Source organism: Charadrius vociferus, unplaced genomic scaffold (assembly GCF_000708025.1).
Source record: "Charadrius vociferus isolate BGI_N301 unplaced genomic scaffold, ASM70802v2 scaffold720, whole genome shotgun sequence".
NCBI classification, from domain to species: Eukaryota; Metazoa; Chordata; class Aves; order Charadriiformes; family Charadriidae; genus Charadrius; species Charadrius vociferus.
The window spans coordinates 223637-239232 of record NW_009646598.1 but is presented as its reverse complement, the minus strand read 5'-3'; the positions used below and the strand labels follow the sequence as shown (position 1 = coordinate 239232).

The following is a 15596-nucleotide window of genomic DNA, read 5'->3' as shown; positions in this document are numbered from 1 at the left end:
CTTCAGTGTCTGCCTGGGTAGTGCAAATGTAAGTCAGCATTTATTTTTAATTGAAACAGAGGATCTGGTGCATTAAATTTTGCAGACACAAAAACTTAGACATCTTAGACACCAGTACCCTGGGTTTGGATTATTGGTCTCCCAGCTCCCTTTCCCTTTGGTCAGTTGTATGGCAGGGAAATATTCCCCATCTTCCTTACCACCCTGGGGCAGAAGGGATGGTGGTTCTTCTGCAAAAGAAGCCTCTGCTGCACTGATTCAGTGTATGGTATCACTGGTATCCAGAGTAGCTCTGGCAGCCCTTGAAGACCCTAGAACACATAATGACAGTATGCCTGTTAACACTGATTGCCAGTTTCCTAAGGGAAAAACGGTGTTTGGATGCTGTCAGAAACATGACAAGACTGTCCATTATTAGACCCTAATATTATAAGCCAAGTGCAAAGAGCAGGTAGTGTTTATTCCAGCAGCCTGTAAGGTTGGGTCATTAATTACAGAATAGAAGACAACATTAGAAAAAGGGAAAAAATGAAAATGCATTGGTGTCAACGTAGCTTAGCTTAGTTCAGGATTTTCTTGCTCTGCAGTGCATGGATTTGAGCGTGTATTGCCTGGTCAGGCTTGGCATTTCTCAGGAGCCTTCCTTGGCTGCCGGGGAAGAGCCTGGCTGCTGGAGAGGTACCCTGTCCTCCTGGTGCTGCCTTCCATACCAGCAACATGGTCATGGTCATAGCTTCTTAATGCGTTAAATTATTTTGGAGATGATCATTTCAGTATAAAAGGTTCAACAGTAACCACCTGGCGCATCCTCTAATGCAAGGAAATGCATTCACCTTTCATCCTGAATGCATTGATATGGTTGGGAAAGGAAACCCAGGATAATTTCTGTGCTGTGGCCAACCTTATTTAATGATGTGCTGCTCCTGGGCAGTATCTCTCCTTTTTCCCACTGATAGATGTGTTTCCACTCATTTCCTTGCGGTGGATGTGATGACTATGGGACTGTAAGGCATGCAGCGCAGATGCACTGACCTCTTGGAAAATGTACTGGTTTTTGGTGAGTTAGTTTTTGTCCAGAACAGAAAGGTGGTGTGGTTCAGCTTGGGGCTGCTCAACTACCGTATCTCGTGGGGAAGAGCAGCACTGCTCTGTCGGCAGCAGCCTGCAGTCACTCAGTCACGGGGGACGTGGAGCTGTGCCCCAGCAGTGGTACGAGGGGCTGTTTTTTCTCCTCTTCTTGCTTTTCTGCTTGTAGCTGCAGGACTATGCGAGTGTAAAAGAGGCACGAGTAGGTTTCCTTTGGTTTATTGGGGTTTTTTTGTTTTTTTTTGTTTTTTTTGTTTTTTTTTTGTATGTGGTTTATTCCCCCTCAATACACAAGAAGGGCTCTCTGCCACTTGAGTGAGTTGGGCTTTGTGCTGCTGCTGTCTGCTAACTAACCAATCCATCTGACACCGCAGGCAACGTCACGTAGGTTGGGAAACAATTCCTGTAGTTTTACAGTATCAAGCCAAGCGTGTAACATAGAAAAAAGCATCAATCACATAAGTACCCTACTATATCACGGTTACTAGATTGACTCCCAAGAGGAGATCTAACCTGATACATTAATACCTGGAAAGTTAGTTTAAAAACAAGGCTTACGTAGCATCTCCCACCCCGAAGACCTCCCTCCTCTCCCCGTTGGTAAGGATACAGCCACAGCAGTGCAAACACACGTCTGGTTTGCAGCCTCAGACCAGCGAGTGTCTCGCACGTCTGGGCTTTATCTGTATTAGATTGTCCTAAATACATCTGTGACATGAAAGACTGTGTCTGAATTTCATGCAAAAGTGTGGTTTTACATTTGTCTTTGTGTTGCTCGGTGTCACAATTAATTTGACTTTGAGGCTCTGAATGAGTAGGTGCAAGTTAATTAGATTTGCTTTCTGGTAGGCAGTTGCATGTAATTCTCCCTCAAAAACATCTACTCGAGCAGAAGGATGGAAATTGCCGGCTCTGCGGCTTGTTCACCTTAAGGTCAGCGAAGTTATCTCTTTAGCCTTTTATAGTAGGAGAGGTGGAGGGATTTTCAGGCAAAGAAACAGCTATTCAGTCTTTCCGTACTTCAAAGGCATTTGCGAATAGCAAGGATGATTGCTGAGCAGAGATGTCTTTCCCTGGCGGAGTGTTTGAATCCATTAGGAGAGGTATTGTAGATATTGTCTTGCTAAGAATTGGGGCTAGCACTAGGAATTTTAAAGAAGACCCCAAAGCAGTTTTCAAAGGCATCATTTTGTTTTGGATTTCAGTGAAGATCAGGCCAGACTTAAATCTCCTTTGCAGTGGCGCAACCCTAAAAACGGGTTTGGGTTTTGTTACTGGTATCTGAATGAGAAGTTTTGAGCACTTTTTAACATGTGAGATTGGTTTCCTTCCATGCAGTGTTCTTAGTTTAACTCTAGTTTTCTAGTACAATCAGTTAGGACAGTGATTTGCATTTGCCACTACTTTATCTCCTCTGAATCAGGAAATCTTGTTAACGTTGTGTGGCACGGGTGGCTCACCCGGTACCTGTGTTGAGAAACTATTAAAAGGGAAATAAAGTTACATTCATGTGACTCCACCTAAGCTAACATTCCAAATAGGACTCAAAATCCCTGGGTTCATAAGTACAGATATAATGATTATTACTTTTCAGTCCTTGGTTCAATAGTATGGTCGTTTTGTACCAGAGGCAGCTTTGCAATCAGTTGCATTTGGCAGGTAATAAAGGAATGAGACATCTTTTTGAGTTGTAAGCAAGAATAATTTTATTTTGAGGGGGCTATATCACAGGCTGTTTCTACTTGATGAAGTTGTTAAAATAAACCTCAGGAAATTCATCCTTACAGCGCCTGTGAGATTAATGGGTTTTATTCTGGGTGAAGAAACTGAGACAAAAGGTTGTTACACTTTATTTTTTTTTTCTTTTTAGTTTGAAGTATAAAGCCACTAAATGCAGTATTTAGCTGCTAGTTGAGGGTCTAGTTAAACTTCATCAGGTATCAGTGGGAATATTCCTATTGACCTTTGTGAAAACAGAACCAATTTCTAGACTGGAGGAGAAGTGAGTGAATGTCCTTTATCTTCTCTGCTGCCCCTGTGAGACTGCCCTGCAATCCTGAAATGATTCCCCTGGTCTCTTTTCTTTAGAGAAAGTTAGGTTAGTCAAACTGTGCTGTAAGTAATACTAAGTGAGGTAATGGCTGGTTCCCTGGCAGCAGCTCTGGATTTCACACCTTTTAAGTGTACCCGTATTTGTTCCTTACAGTTGGCAAAAGCCTGGCTGTGAGCAACTGGTGGCTGGAGAAGACAAATGTAGAAAGAGTTCACTCTGTGCTGTATGGTCTTAATTTCGGAGGCCAGTTTGCATCATCTGTATAACACTAGGCAGAAGTCAGAAAATCTTAATTTTGGAGACCAATTTGCATCAGTCAGAAAAATCTTGGTTCCTTTTCTACTGGTGACTCCTTTTCTCTAGGTTTCATCTTTTTTTGCCCCATTGCGTCCTTCGTGGTTCATCAGTGATGTCTCTGCTCATACATACCTCAGTTCTCTTTTGGTATATCCTTTCCCACTTTGTTACCTCAGCTATCTAAGGTTCTTGAGAGACAAGAAAGGTTTTTCTCCAGTTCTGGGAGCTGAGTGATGACTTTGTGGCTGGGGTGAAGTGGAGCAGCAGCAGCCGTGCTCTGCAAGGTCCTTCCGAGCGTGCTGAGCCATCAACTGGCTGAGACAGAAAAGGAAGAGCAAGGAAGGATGGTGGCCTTAGTCTGGAGGTTTATCTTCTCCCACAAGCATTTGCTACATTTGCCATACTTTATTGTGAAAAGCTATTGTAAATTTGAAACTCTTAGAAATTTTATTCTGGGACTTTGTATCTTGGTACCAAACCTCAACAGCTGGCAGCTCTTAAAATTCTGTTCTCCGTTGCGTTGAGCCTTGTGTGGTGTTTTGATGTGTTACAGAGTGAATGAGGATCAGGTCCTAATATCAGCAGGAGTAATTGAGTCCCAAAATACAGCCACAGCTGCAGCATTCCTGGGTTTCTGGTGGTCTGGGAGGTTTGGAAACCCTCTGTCCTTGTTTGACAGCAGTTGTTTGATAACAGCCTCACAGAACCAACACCTTTCTTATTAGTGTGTGACTAATTATTTTTTAAAAGAGCAGAGTTGCTCAGCAGGACGTGCTGACACCTGGCTGGATGGACGGATGGCAGACAGCTAGTCCTGTGCGCGAAGTGATGGGTATAGTTACCAGTGGCAATATTTCCCTTGGGCTTGGCTTTTATTTTCTGTCCTGGATAAACTGAAATTCTAACTGCACAGGAGCAATTATGGTGCCTTTTGCATCTGTTTTAACTTGAAATAAATGAGGTTTATTATTTGCAAACTACTCAGCATGCAAGATTGCACCCAGAACTCCCTGGAAATGCGTGATGTGCACTGCATCCCAGCTCCTCTTACTTGCATTGTATTGGTGTTGATGCAGGTCTTCTGATTTACCCCAAATAACCATGGGTTTCTTCTCTGGGTGTTTGGCTTGGGAAAAAAAAAAAAAGAAAAGGAAATTTATTAAGCAAGACCTCCTCAGTTGTTTCACTGTGTTCTTATCGCAGCCACTGTGTGCAAGATCCCGTCCCTTTGACCTTCAAGTCCTGTGTCATCGCTAAAGACTGCGAAACATCGGAGTGGTCCCCATGGGGCGCCTGCTTGCGGACCTGCGGCTTGGGAGATCTCGCCCCGGGCTTTCGGAGCCGTCGCCGTGCTGTGCGAAACGTGGCGGTGGGTGCTGGGAAGCAATGCCCGGAGCTGGAAGAGAGGGAAGCGTGCAGTGCGGGAGGGAAAGAGCTGCTGCAGCCTTGCCCCAGGTATAGCGAGTGCTTTTAGCCCAGTTTTTGGAAGTAAAGAAGCCCCTGTTTGATGACTGTCCTGTGCAAAGCAAATCTTCCTTGCTCAGTGTCTGTGCGTGGAGAGGGTCGCATGTCACGCTTTCTCTCTACAGCTAAAAGATCATTGATTTGATCATTATTAACTGTGATTAGTTGTATTATTTATTGTTAGTCATATTCTTGTAATTGTTGCTATTATCGTTACTGCTATTACAATAATTACACTTATATATAGAAATAAATTTAAATTGCACCCGCTACAGTTTATATTTTCATATTTTACAAATTGAGAGCAAATACTCTTGTTCTCTGAAGGGGCTTTCATACTGATTACTGTTCTGAAGAATTTACTCAGCTGCACAAAGACTGGGCAGGTCTCCATGGCTGTGCTTTTATTGACTTTAAAATTGTAATTTTTGCATAAGATTTAATATTCCCCTTCATCTCCCCATAAAAAAATCCCAGTCCTCCTTGAGGAGCATGGGAACTGATCAGAGGTAATAGCTTGGGCTTTACTCGGCTTCCCTCTGGGTACTTCTTGAAATGGGAAACTTTGCAGTCCCTGAGTGCTTTCTTGGTTTATGGCAATCTTTGTTCTGGCAGAAGGTGAGGATCTCCCCTTTCTGGTCTGCAAATCCATGTGGTTATGCATGGCCAGGCTAGCATAGGAGGTCGGTAGTTTGTTTTGCAAAGGAAATAAAATATTGCTTAATTTTTCATGTGACGTGTTCTGAGATTGACTGTAAAATGCTTCAAGATTGATAAAATTTTATATGCATGCAGACAAATCTCCCTGTCTGGGAATGAGCGTGTTTAATAGGAGGTCTGTTCAGTGATCAAGTCATGAGTTTCTGGGGCTTTGCCAGATACTGCCAAAACCTTTGATAAAGCCTTTGCAAGATACGTTTCTTAGGAAGGCGTAACCTGTAAAAATGCCTCAATATCATTGGGTTCATTCAAAATCAAATGCTGATCATTTTTATGCACCCTGCTAGCAGAAGAGAAGAAGTATAAAAAAAAATATTCTGTTGCTTGATTACATCCTACGAAAAGGCTCTTACAGGGTGATTTTTGCTCCTGCCCAAACGCACATCAATTTCAAAGACAATAGATTAACACATTGTCTGGCTGATTTTGTATAGGAGCGTGGGTGCAGGTGACACCTGATTGGGGTAGACGGGCCGGTCGTTAATCAGGGAGTGAACAGATGTATGCCTGTCCCTGGTTTCCCCCTTCTACTTTTTGACGCTGCACTGTATTAAAGTGCGAACAATTGTAGGGGATCAGTGTAGAGCCAGGAGAGCCCAAAAGGTGAGAACCTGCATAACACTGATAATTTTCTGGAGGTGCCATTCTTGTTATAGAAGGAAGCCTGTGGTTCTTTCGGTATATCGCTGTATTCACATGCCTATGAACTCTTAAACCTTCCCCATCCTGCCATACCTGCACATCTTCAATCCTTCAGGCAACATCTCCAGTGAAGCAGCTGCGTGAGCTGGGATAAACTGCCTAATGAGCTCACCCAGAAAAGTAACATTACATTTACAGGTTAATAGAGCCACTTAACCAAAAATATAGCAAAAAAAACCCCAAACCCCACCAACCTCTAAACAACCCCCTGTGGTATTGAGTTAATTGTTATTTTTAGGGATGTAATATCTCAAAATGCAGGTGGTAGGCTATGACTTTCTCACACTACACAGTGTTGAGGAGAATTTTGCAGTAGTAGCGCCTGGTTAGTAGACTTTGATTTTGCCATTCATTACTGCAGAAATGAGCAGGAATCTATATATTGCTATATAACATTGCAGTATGTGCTATGGGTCTGCCAGATGTAAGCCTGTGCCTCCCAGAATTTGGTATTAATGAACAGAAGTCAAACATTTTTAAGTATGTTATTTAAGTGTCAGATGATGGTAAAGGATGTTATGGGTCCATGTTATAGTTTACAGCCTGGTGATTTGGTGATGGTGTTTGGGAACTGGTGACCGAGATACTGGAAGTACTTCAGACCAGAAAGCAGTAGCTTTAAGACACAGAGGGATGTAGTGTTAATCCCTATGAAACAATATAAGAAGTCTTTCATGCTCCTGTTCTCCTTGTTTGAGCGTATTCTCTTTGCAGTGTAATACTTGGAAAGATTATGCTTTTCTCCCCTTAAATATGTGCCACGTCATCTGTGGCTTTGCTCAGGCTTACCAAACAGTTATCTTTTCTTTCTTCCCCTTACAAGATGATGATGAATTTAAGGAGATTCAGGAGTAGAAATAAAAGGCTCTCTCCTTCATTTGTCTGGTCTCAACACAAACCGTTCATTCTTTCTTTCTGGCTTGTGTTTGCCTAATGAGATTAGTCTTAAAACGTTTTAAGGTGAGAATGCTATTTATTTTCCTGGAAATAGTTTCTTTGCTATTTCTCATTTATTTTAAGACAAGTAACCTTTCTTTAGCTTTATTCTTTTTCCCTTAGCTTTATTCTTTGGGCAAGAAAGCCCAAAGCATGTTCCAGGCACGGCAAAGAAAATGGGTGAGGACATAGACCAGAAAGAGAGCAAGTCTCTGAGCAGAAGGAAGGGTTTTTAGGAAAGCTGGTTTTGAATGCAGGGACAGAGAGCACCCCATGACAGAATGAAGGTACATATTGCAGACTACACCCACCAACATAGAAAAGCAGCAGCAGACTTGTACTCAGCAGGGGAAGATAGGTAAAGTGGTATTCCAGCCTCCTGAAAGAATCCAGAGGAGGAAAAAAATATCTTCCCCTTCAAAAGTGCTCTGTTAAGTATTACCTGTATGTCCACAGCAAGGCTGCAAGTTAAAGGTGCCATCACAGGCACATGGCAATTAGTGTAAATTTGCTGTTAAATGGGGAGGCCTTTTAATTTTATGGCTGAAGTTTATAATAACTTCTCTAATCAATAGTTTAAATGCAAGAAAATAAAACACTTTAACTGCATGTAGGACTCCAGAGCTTTGTGCTTTGTTTTACTTTTGGTTATTTGTTCTGAAGGGATTAGATTAAGCGCTTAAAAAGCTTAAATACATAGGAGGTGATTCTTCTTTCTTTTATTGTGATATAAATTTGGGATAGTTCAATTAAAGTGAATGGGTATATACAGGTATAAAACTTGTGTAACCAGTAAGAGCATAAGTCCTATAGACTGAAGAGACCAAGAGGTTACTATAAATCGGAAAGATCTTGAGCAGTTGTTTGTTGCATAGCTGTCACTGAGTCATCAGTTTTAAAACAATGTATTATATCATTTTTATCCTTGATGTTTAGCTTTTGTGTTCACTGGGAATAGATAGATTTTCCAGAATTATGATTATGTCTTTAAATCTTTCATTTTGGTTGTGGTTGCTATGTTACAAGACAGGGATTTAGAAAAAACCCTCTTTGCTTTGTTGGAAATTCAAAGCTTTTCACAAGTTGAATGATGGACAATGGGGAAGTTTTAAGACCTAATTTTTTCAAAAGGCTTGAGGTTACTGCTGAGGTATGGGTGTGACAGTATCACTTTGTAAATGAGGCCCATTATGTGCCCCAATTAAAGATAAGGCATTAGTGTGAAGTAGGAAAGACTTAAAAGGAAATGGAGTGAACTGTGCTGGTAGGCTGCGGGAGTTACGCTTTGGGAGTGGTAGCAACACTGCTCTTCAGCCCTTTGACCTTCACTGGTCTTGGGCATGCAGCGATGACCTCCATTCAGCTGGGCAGCTTCATTGCCTCCCCTCAGGACCCATCCATGGTGAAGCTTTGGTTCTCCAGCTCCACATTGGACACTTCTCCTGTGGCTGCAGTTGGGTGTCGCGGTGCGAGAGCATGTTTTTCCATGATCATAACAGAAACCCACGGCACCAGCTAGGGAAATTCAAAGCACTGCTTAAAATGTGTTAAAGCTATTCAGCTTTATCAGCCAAGTTCCCTCCTAGATACCACAAGCGTGCACTTTATTGCTTCTAAACTAGCAGTTTTTCCGTGCCCCTTTCCTTAAGCTGACTGATATAACTATCTGTGGATTCTGGAGTTCCCTGTTTGGGACATTATCTAGCTAGTCCTCTAACCGTCAGCAATGGGGTCTGTCCGTCTTTGAAATAGTTAGACCTCCTGTAGCTCAAACAGTATTGTCAAAAAAACTGGAAGAAGCTTATTGGGAATCCAAATCCTGAGATTTTTTTAGCTATAGTAAGACATGTACAGATCAACATGGGTCGGTCACAGCTGGGACTGCAACTATACTGGGTTTGCAACAATTTAACAACAAATTATTAGTAGGAGTTAAAATGAGATGTTAAATCTGTTAACATTTGAAATTGTTGTCACCAACAGGTTTTGGTGAAGGGATCACAAAAGTACACTGGAGCTGACCAACTGATGATCTAAATGTATAATGGCCCTTCCACTTCTTGAGTTATCGCACTCCTCACCCTCTAGGGAAGGTGGACGGGATGTCTGGCTGGTGTTGCCCTCTTAGCTTAACGCTGGTGCAGGACACCTCTGGTGCTGTTCGCTCTAACAACAGAATGTCCAAAGTGGCATCGGTGGCTTTGGTCATCTTCGTTCAGTTGGAGAAATTGCAGTCATGTGGTAAACCTGCTGTGGATATTGATAATAATTTGCAAGTACTGGGTTGAAGTTGCCAAAGTTGCAACTCCCCCTCCAGGTATTTTCCAGCCAGTAGCCTCTGCTCTTTCCTGATGGCTATCAAAAAGCTTCTGATTAAATTTAAATAGAGATTATGTTAATGCTAATGCTCCTTGTCTTTAGTGTAGTCCATAGATGGGCAAACTAATACCAAGTATCAGCCATGCTGCTTAAAACCCTGCGAAGAGTCTACCACAAAGCTGTTCGAGGTCACTGCTTCCATCTGGAAAGGCCTTGCGTTAGGCTTCCCACTCGGTGGGATAGCAATCCCTTGGATATGTTTCTGGTGTCGTGGGTTTGTTAATGGCTGTGAAAATGTGTACCTCTTACACAACAAATGCTTGGGGTCAGGATTTGTTACTGGAAAATTCCGGACAGCTGAGGGCATGTCCAGCTGGGAAAAAGCTAGATGTGGTGGTGGGGCTGAGGCTCACAGAAGAGTGGGCGCTAGTAGGGGCACTCAATAGCTGTTCATTAAAGACTGCTCTGCAGGGTAGCACAGTATCCAGTTACTCTGTGAAAATATCTAAAGGGATTTTTTTTTAGATTCAGGGGCTGATGAAGTTTAATTATCTCTGAGCTTGGATTTAGTTATTTTGCATAATTTTAATCACTGATGGCCTAATTTTCATAGGTGTTAACTCCCACAGCTCACGCTCAATAGGAGAAGCCGGTGCTCGCAACTCTGGAAATGATGAGTCTTTAGGAGCCAGCATTCACAGCTGACTACCTAGCCAGATATTGATAATCAGTTTTTCTTCAGTCAATTATTGTTTTAAGAGGTTTTTTTTTTAGTCAAATATTGATTTAAAAAATACTTCCCTAAACCAATTTTCCATGGCTGTGGAAAGATGTGTGTGTAAGCTTCTAGTTTTGAAAGCGTAGACCTGAAGAGCACAATGTCCTGAAGTGGTGTGGAGGAGGAATTCTCTTCACCCGGTGTTTGATGAAGAGCACTTTTCATTGCCTTTATTGTAAGGGAAAGGCTGCGTTTAACACTGCAGGCCCAAGAAAGGTGATTAGGAATTCCCAGAAGAAACTAATAGAAGAAAAAAAAATAATGGTTGTGCTTTATATGTTGTGGGAGTTCAAGTATTTCATACTTGTCATGTGAAAAGTGTATTCTTTATTTTTTTTCTCTGTTGGTAATAAACCCTGTGAGTGTATCCAGATTTACACATCCTACTGTATATTATTTAAGAGAGCATGACAGCTCATCTGAAAGGCACCTGTAAATTAAAGGTAATTGGCAGTATTCACAAATGTTTTCCATGAGTAAGGCACAAAATTCATAAGTGGCTGGAAATCATTCTTATGCCCATATTTACAACATAAGAAGTTAAGAGAACATGGAAGTGTGCTCAGTCAAACTAATGAATTTATTTTTCATATAATTTTGAGATACCTGTTTCCTTGCCATAGCTGTAGTCAGGGAACAGATATTCGCTATGGAGAATACACAGAATTACAACGTGGAGGGCTTTTTCTACAGAGGTGCCCCATTGCGCTTCGGCTTAGAGGGATCAGTCAGCAGGTTAACAAATATACATCGTTTTAACAACTGTGGATCTGCTGTGAGAGGAGAGAGCATTTATCTGGAGGATAAAAGAAGGAAATTATTTTACATAGTTTACATTACATAAAACCGACGAAGATTGTATGGAAAAAGTAAACGATGAAATTTAGAGGAGCAAAGAAATAACGCAGCAGAAGTGTGAACAGATTGGTTATAAAAACAATATTGCCTCAGATTTGTGTTTGGGAAGCTGAAGAAAGACTTCAGGCTCTTATTTACTTCACTGATACTGTGACCTGTGAATCAAAATGAATTATGCCTGTGAAAATGGTTGTATTAGAAATATGCCCTGCATTTTCAGACATGATGGGGAAATAATTTTTGCTTTCCACTGATACACAATACTGTTTTCCCTATAGTTTTGAGAAGTTCTTCCTGGCATTTAAGCTGGTACATACCAATGACGATTGTCTGTACAGCGTTCACATATCTGTACCCAAGAACATTATCATTCCTTGAAAACCATTAATGCTCTTTAGGTGTGAACTGAATATAGAATAAAAATGTTTTTAGCTAGAGCCTGCTGTGTATCACAACTTCTGGAAACTAAAATGAGAGAACGTGAGTTACTTTAGCCAATCCCTTGAAGAAATTGGTAGTGCCCTAGGAGTTTATAAAGCTGTCACCTGTAGAAAAGCCGCCTGGTGCTTGGAGCTTTGTTGATGTATGCAGGGTTTTGGCTATTAAGTGCATTTCAGAGTGAGGCATTCAGCTCTTGGCATAGAGAGTTGGTGTAGCGGTTTCAGCCACATGTTTGAAAACTAGTTTTCGCACTTATTCGAACCTCTTAATCTTCATTCCTTCTTTGCACCCTGCTCAAAGGGTTTGTCAGGATGATTTAGTGTTTCAGAAGGCTTTGGAGATTAGTGCTATGTGAAAAATTTTGCACAAGTACTCCAGGCAAATGGCAAATACTTAACCTTTGTAAATTTAACATTCAAAATGTTTCAGAACATTCCCTGTTTTGAACTGGGAAATGCTGCTGTAAAGAGTAAACCGATTGTATTTTGTCATCTAATAAAGTACCACTTCCTCAGACACAGTCTTTTCAAAAACTTGTTTTACCTGGTCTCTTTTATTTCCAAAGGTTTGCCTGGAGGACTTCTGAATGGAAAACTTGCCAAGTGTCTCTCCTCCTTGACCAGCAGGACGCTTACCATCACAAGCACGTAGGCCTTTGTGGAGGTGGCATACAAACCCGGGAGGTCTACTGCGTCCAAATCACCGTAGAAATTGGGATGCACCGACTGAAGGAAGGTACGTGTGTAGGGTCATTCTGAATTGTCCAGCCCAAGGAGATATGAGTAAGAGAAACGTGGGAGGAAAAAAAAAGATAGCATACAGTCATTAGTAGACTTTGGCTAGCTGATGGCCTCATTGCAGCCATGCTTACATAGGGAGGTGTTATTCAGCATCACAAGGAGCAGGAGGGGCATGGTCCTCAGGGTCCTGAGGAACTGCCAGGAGCCACGGTCTTACGGAGTGAACTGATGCCAGCTCTGTAGGTGTACTTGTATGGGAGGGTTTCAAAGGATGAAAGAGCTAAATTTTGCTTGGAGTTGAGTTTTCTTCCTCTCTCATATAAGAGGTAGCCCATCCCCTTGGTAGCTGATTCCATTTATTTGTGGTTGTAGTCCTGGTTTAGAGTATAAAAAAAGATGTCACACTCCATTCTGGGTATGGCTTTAGCCTCTGCTTCAGATTGATACACAATCTTTCTTGTGATTTGAAGGGGAAAGCAAAAATAATATTGTCACAACTTCTGAGCAGACAGACATTTTTTGGACTCTGGAAGTGAGTTATCTTTCTTTTAGAAGAATAATGAGTAGATACAGAATCACGATGAATAATTCATCTTAGGCTGTTTTATTTACTCTATGTAGTGCTCTTGCAGAATATGTTTTTGAGCACAGATGTAAGATAATAAGAACACAATATCATATCTTAGATTTATTTACTTACAAAGGCAAAGCAAATGTTTCCTGGACACCCAGTGTGTCCTAGTATCCCGCACAGACTCTGAGGTTATAAAAAACCAGACGTGTTTTAATCTGTGCTCAGTCCATGCATAGTTGCTGCTTCACCTCTCCCAAACATCTGGCACTACCTTCCTCTCCCAACACAATCTCCCCTCTGTTGTTCTGCACAAGTATGCAGTGCACGTGACCTTCAAAGTAAGAAAAGTGCTGTTGATGAGAGGTGTATAACATTTCTTGTCTGTCTTCATCCTTCTGTCCGCTTCTGTGGTCCGTGCAGCCACTGTATGGCAAATCGGCGAGCAGGAAGCTTTAACTGACTTCATTCATGCTGCCTTATTCCTTTTCAGTATTGTGAATTACTCAAGAAGATTAGAGGAGTGCATCTGGAACCCTTAGACCAACATAATTTGTAACAGCATTGGTGCTATATATCCAGTGTGTGATCGCCTGCAGGTTTTCCCCTTGTTAAAAGTTCAGTTCAGTGTAAAAATTGCAAGCTCTTCCCTCATCAAAAAGAAAACACTGGGATACCTCTTCCTTGTTTTTACAGTTCTAACCTTTTGGTTTTTAAAACCAAAAAGTTTTCATATAGGCAACTAAAGAAACCAAACATGTAGAGCAATTGTACCAGGTATGAATTATTACTGCCGTTCCAAGGCAGTAGTGCAGATTTACAGTAGTCATTCCAAAGTGAGAAGCCCATCTACTGTCAACATGGCCACATGCAAATAGAAAGAGGGAAAGTTTTCCCTGTAATCCCTCCCTATCCAGTAATATTCAATGTGTCTCATTTACTGACTGATCAATTATTGTTCATTGAATAAATAAAGAATGACATATTTTCTGGCCTCTCTTCTGGCTGTCTGAACTGATAGAATAATTTTATTCATCACTGGGGCATCTCATATTGTACCGTTTTTTCAGTGATGGGGAGATGAGGATCCTTCGATGTATCAGCAAATACAGTGTCTAATTGCTATCATCAAAACTACAGTAATTTTTCTTTCTTCACTTCTGGAGTGTCCTTAAAGGGATCATTCAGGAATCAAACAAGCGAGTCTAATAGCATATTACCATCCATCACAGTTGTTATTCTTTTGGTTACTTCCAAAGAGAATTTGGACCTAGGCCCAATGACATATGTGAAAGAAGATTTTTGTCCCGTGGTCTCTCCAAGAGCCTTCTTGGATAAAATATGTTGAATCCTGGTTGGAGACAGGTACCATCTGTGATGTATTTGTACATATTGCTCAAAGCTCTTTTATCCCCCAAGGATATCTTTCCCATTTTTCATTTGCTTAGTTTTCCCATCTATTTCTTCTTTTATTAAAATGTTTATATTTAGAAAGGGAACCCCTGTTTTCATGAGTCTCTATATATCAGTTATTCAGAAGGTTAAGTCTGATGAAATCTTTCTATATTTTGATTATAAAATTCCAACTTGAAGATACTGGAAATGGAAAACTTTCACTCGGGTATTACTTTCAGAAATGCATTGATGAGATTTCATATCTTTCTAGCCAAGAGGTGACCTAACTAAGAAACCTCTGTCTTGATCCAAGTGAAGTTATATATATTTTTAGGCCTTAAGGAGGAAGTCCATACTTTTAACATGGGTGATCAATATTTGGAAGAAGAAGGTCTTCAAGTACTTGAAGTCCTTTGTAATATTCTTGCATTCTGAGACTCTTGCATCTTGATGAAGCTGGCAAGGAACACTTGATAAATGTGGAAAGTGTTGTGTCATTCAGATACCTGTATTTCTGTGTATGGAGGTAAGGCAATGCATAGGTATTTAAGTTAAGAGACTACGCTATTTTTGATGTTAGCTATTTTGTCCAAGGAATCCACATCTCTATTCAGTTAGGCTTTTGTTAATTTAGACTGAACTTTAACATAATTCGCTTTAAACAGATCCTTGTGTTTTTTTCTTTAAGTATCTCATTGAATTGTAACACATTTAAGTTTATAATGTTTAATTTTCACAGAGGTGGTCAGCTAATGCTTCAAGTTTATCATTATTCTTTTGATATCCAGAGATGGAAGCAGCACATCTACATGTTTGAAATGATGTTGCTTTTAAGGAGGAGACAAATTTTGCCCAAAAAGTAGCATAGAATATGCAAGTGAGGTACCTATGGTACAGCTCCGATCTGCCCTTTCTGCCCTTCATCTCTGGATACTCCCGGATCCGTGTGCCTGGATGTCCCACGTCTGGAACAAACTGTAGACGCGATAGTGGTTACCCCTCTTCATACCTCTTTCCTAATGTAAATCTGTTCACTTCTGTGGAAGCTCTTTGAAATAAAGCAGAAATGCAGATCCTCAACTTATTTTCAAAGCCAGACACTTCTAACGTGGGACACGTGTATTTTCTTCTCTTTTGTAAGTGAGCTTTTCTGGATTGAGGTAAGATTTTGTGACTGTTGATTTTGTAAAATGTTATCTGAAATGTGTTTTCCCACAATATATTTTAATTAATCTG

General features: G+C 41.0%; 1 protein-coding gene across 1 annotated transcript in view; it reads left to right on the top strand.

Annotated features, from left to right (window-relative positions):
* The window catches only part of THSD7B (thrombospondin, type I, domain containing 7B), a 281207-nt gene that overhangs the window by 57999 nt on the left and 207612 nt on the right, over positions 1-15596 (top strand). The window contains exons 3-4 of the mRNA XM_009886664.1: positions 4640-4891; positions 12220-12389. Coding sequence (XP_009884966.1) covers positions 4640-4891; positions 12220-12389 — 422 coding nt within the window. The remainder of the gene's footprint in view (positions 1-4639; positions 4892-12219; positions 12390-15596) is intronic.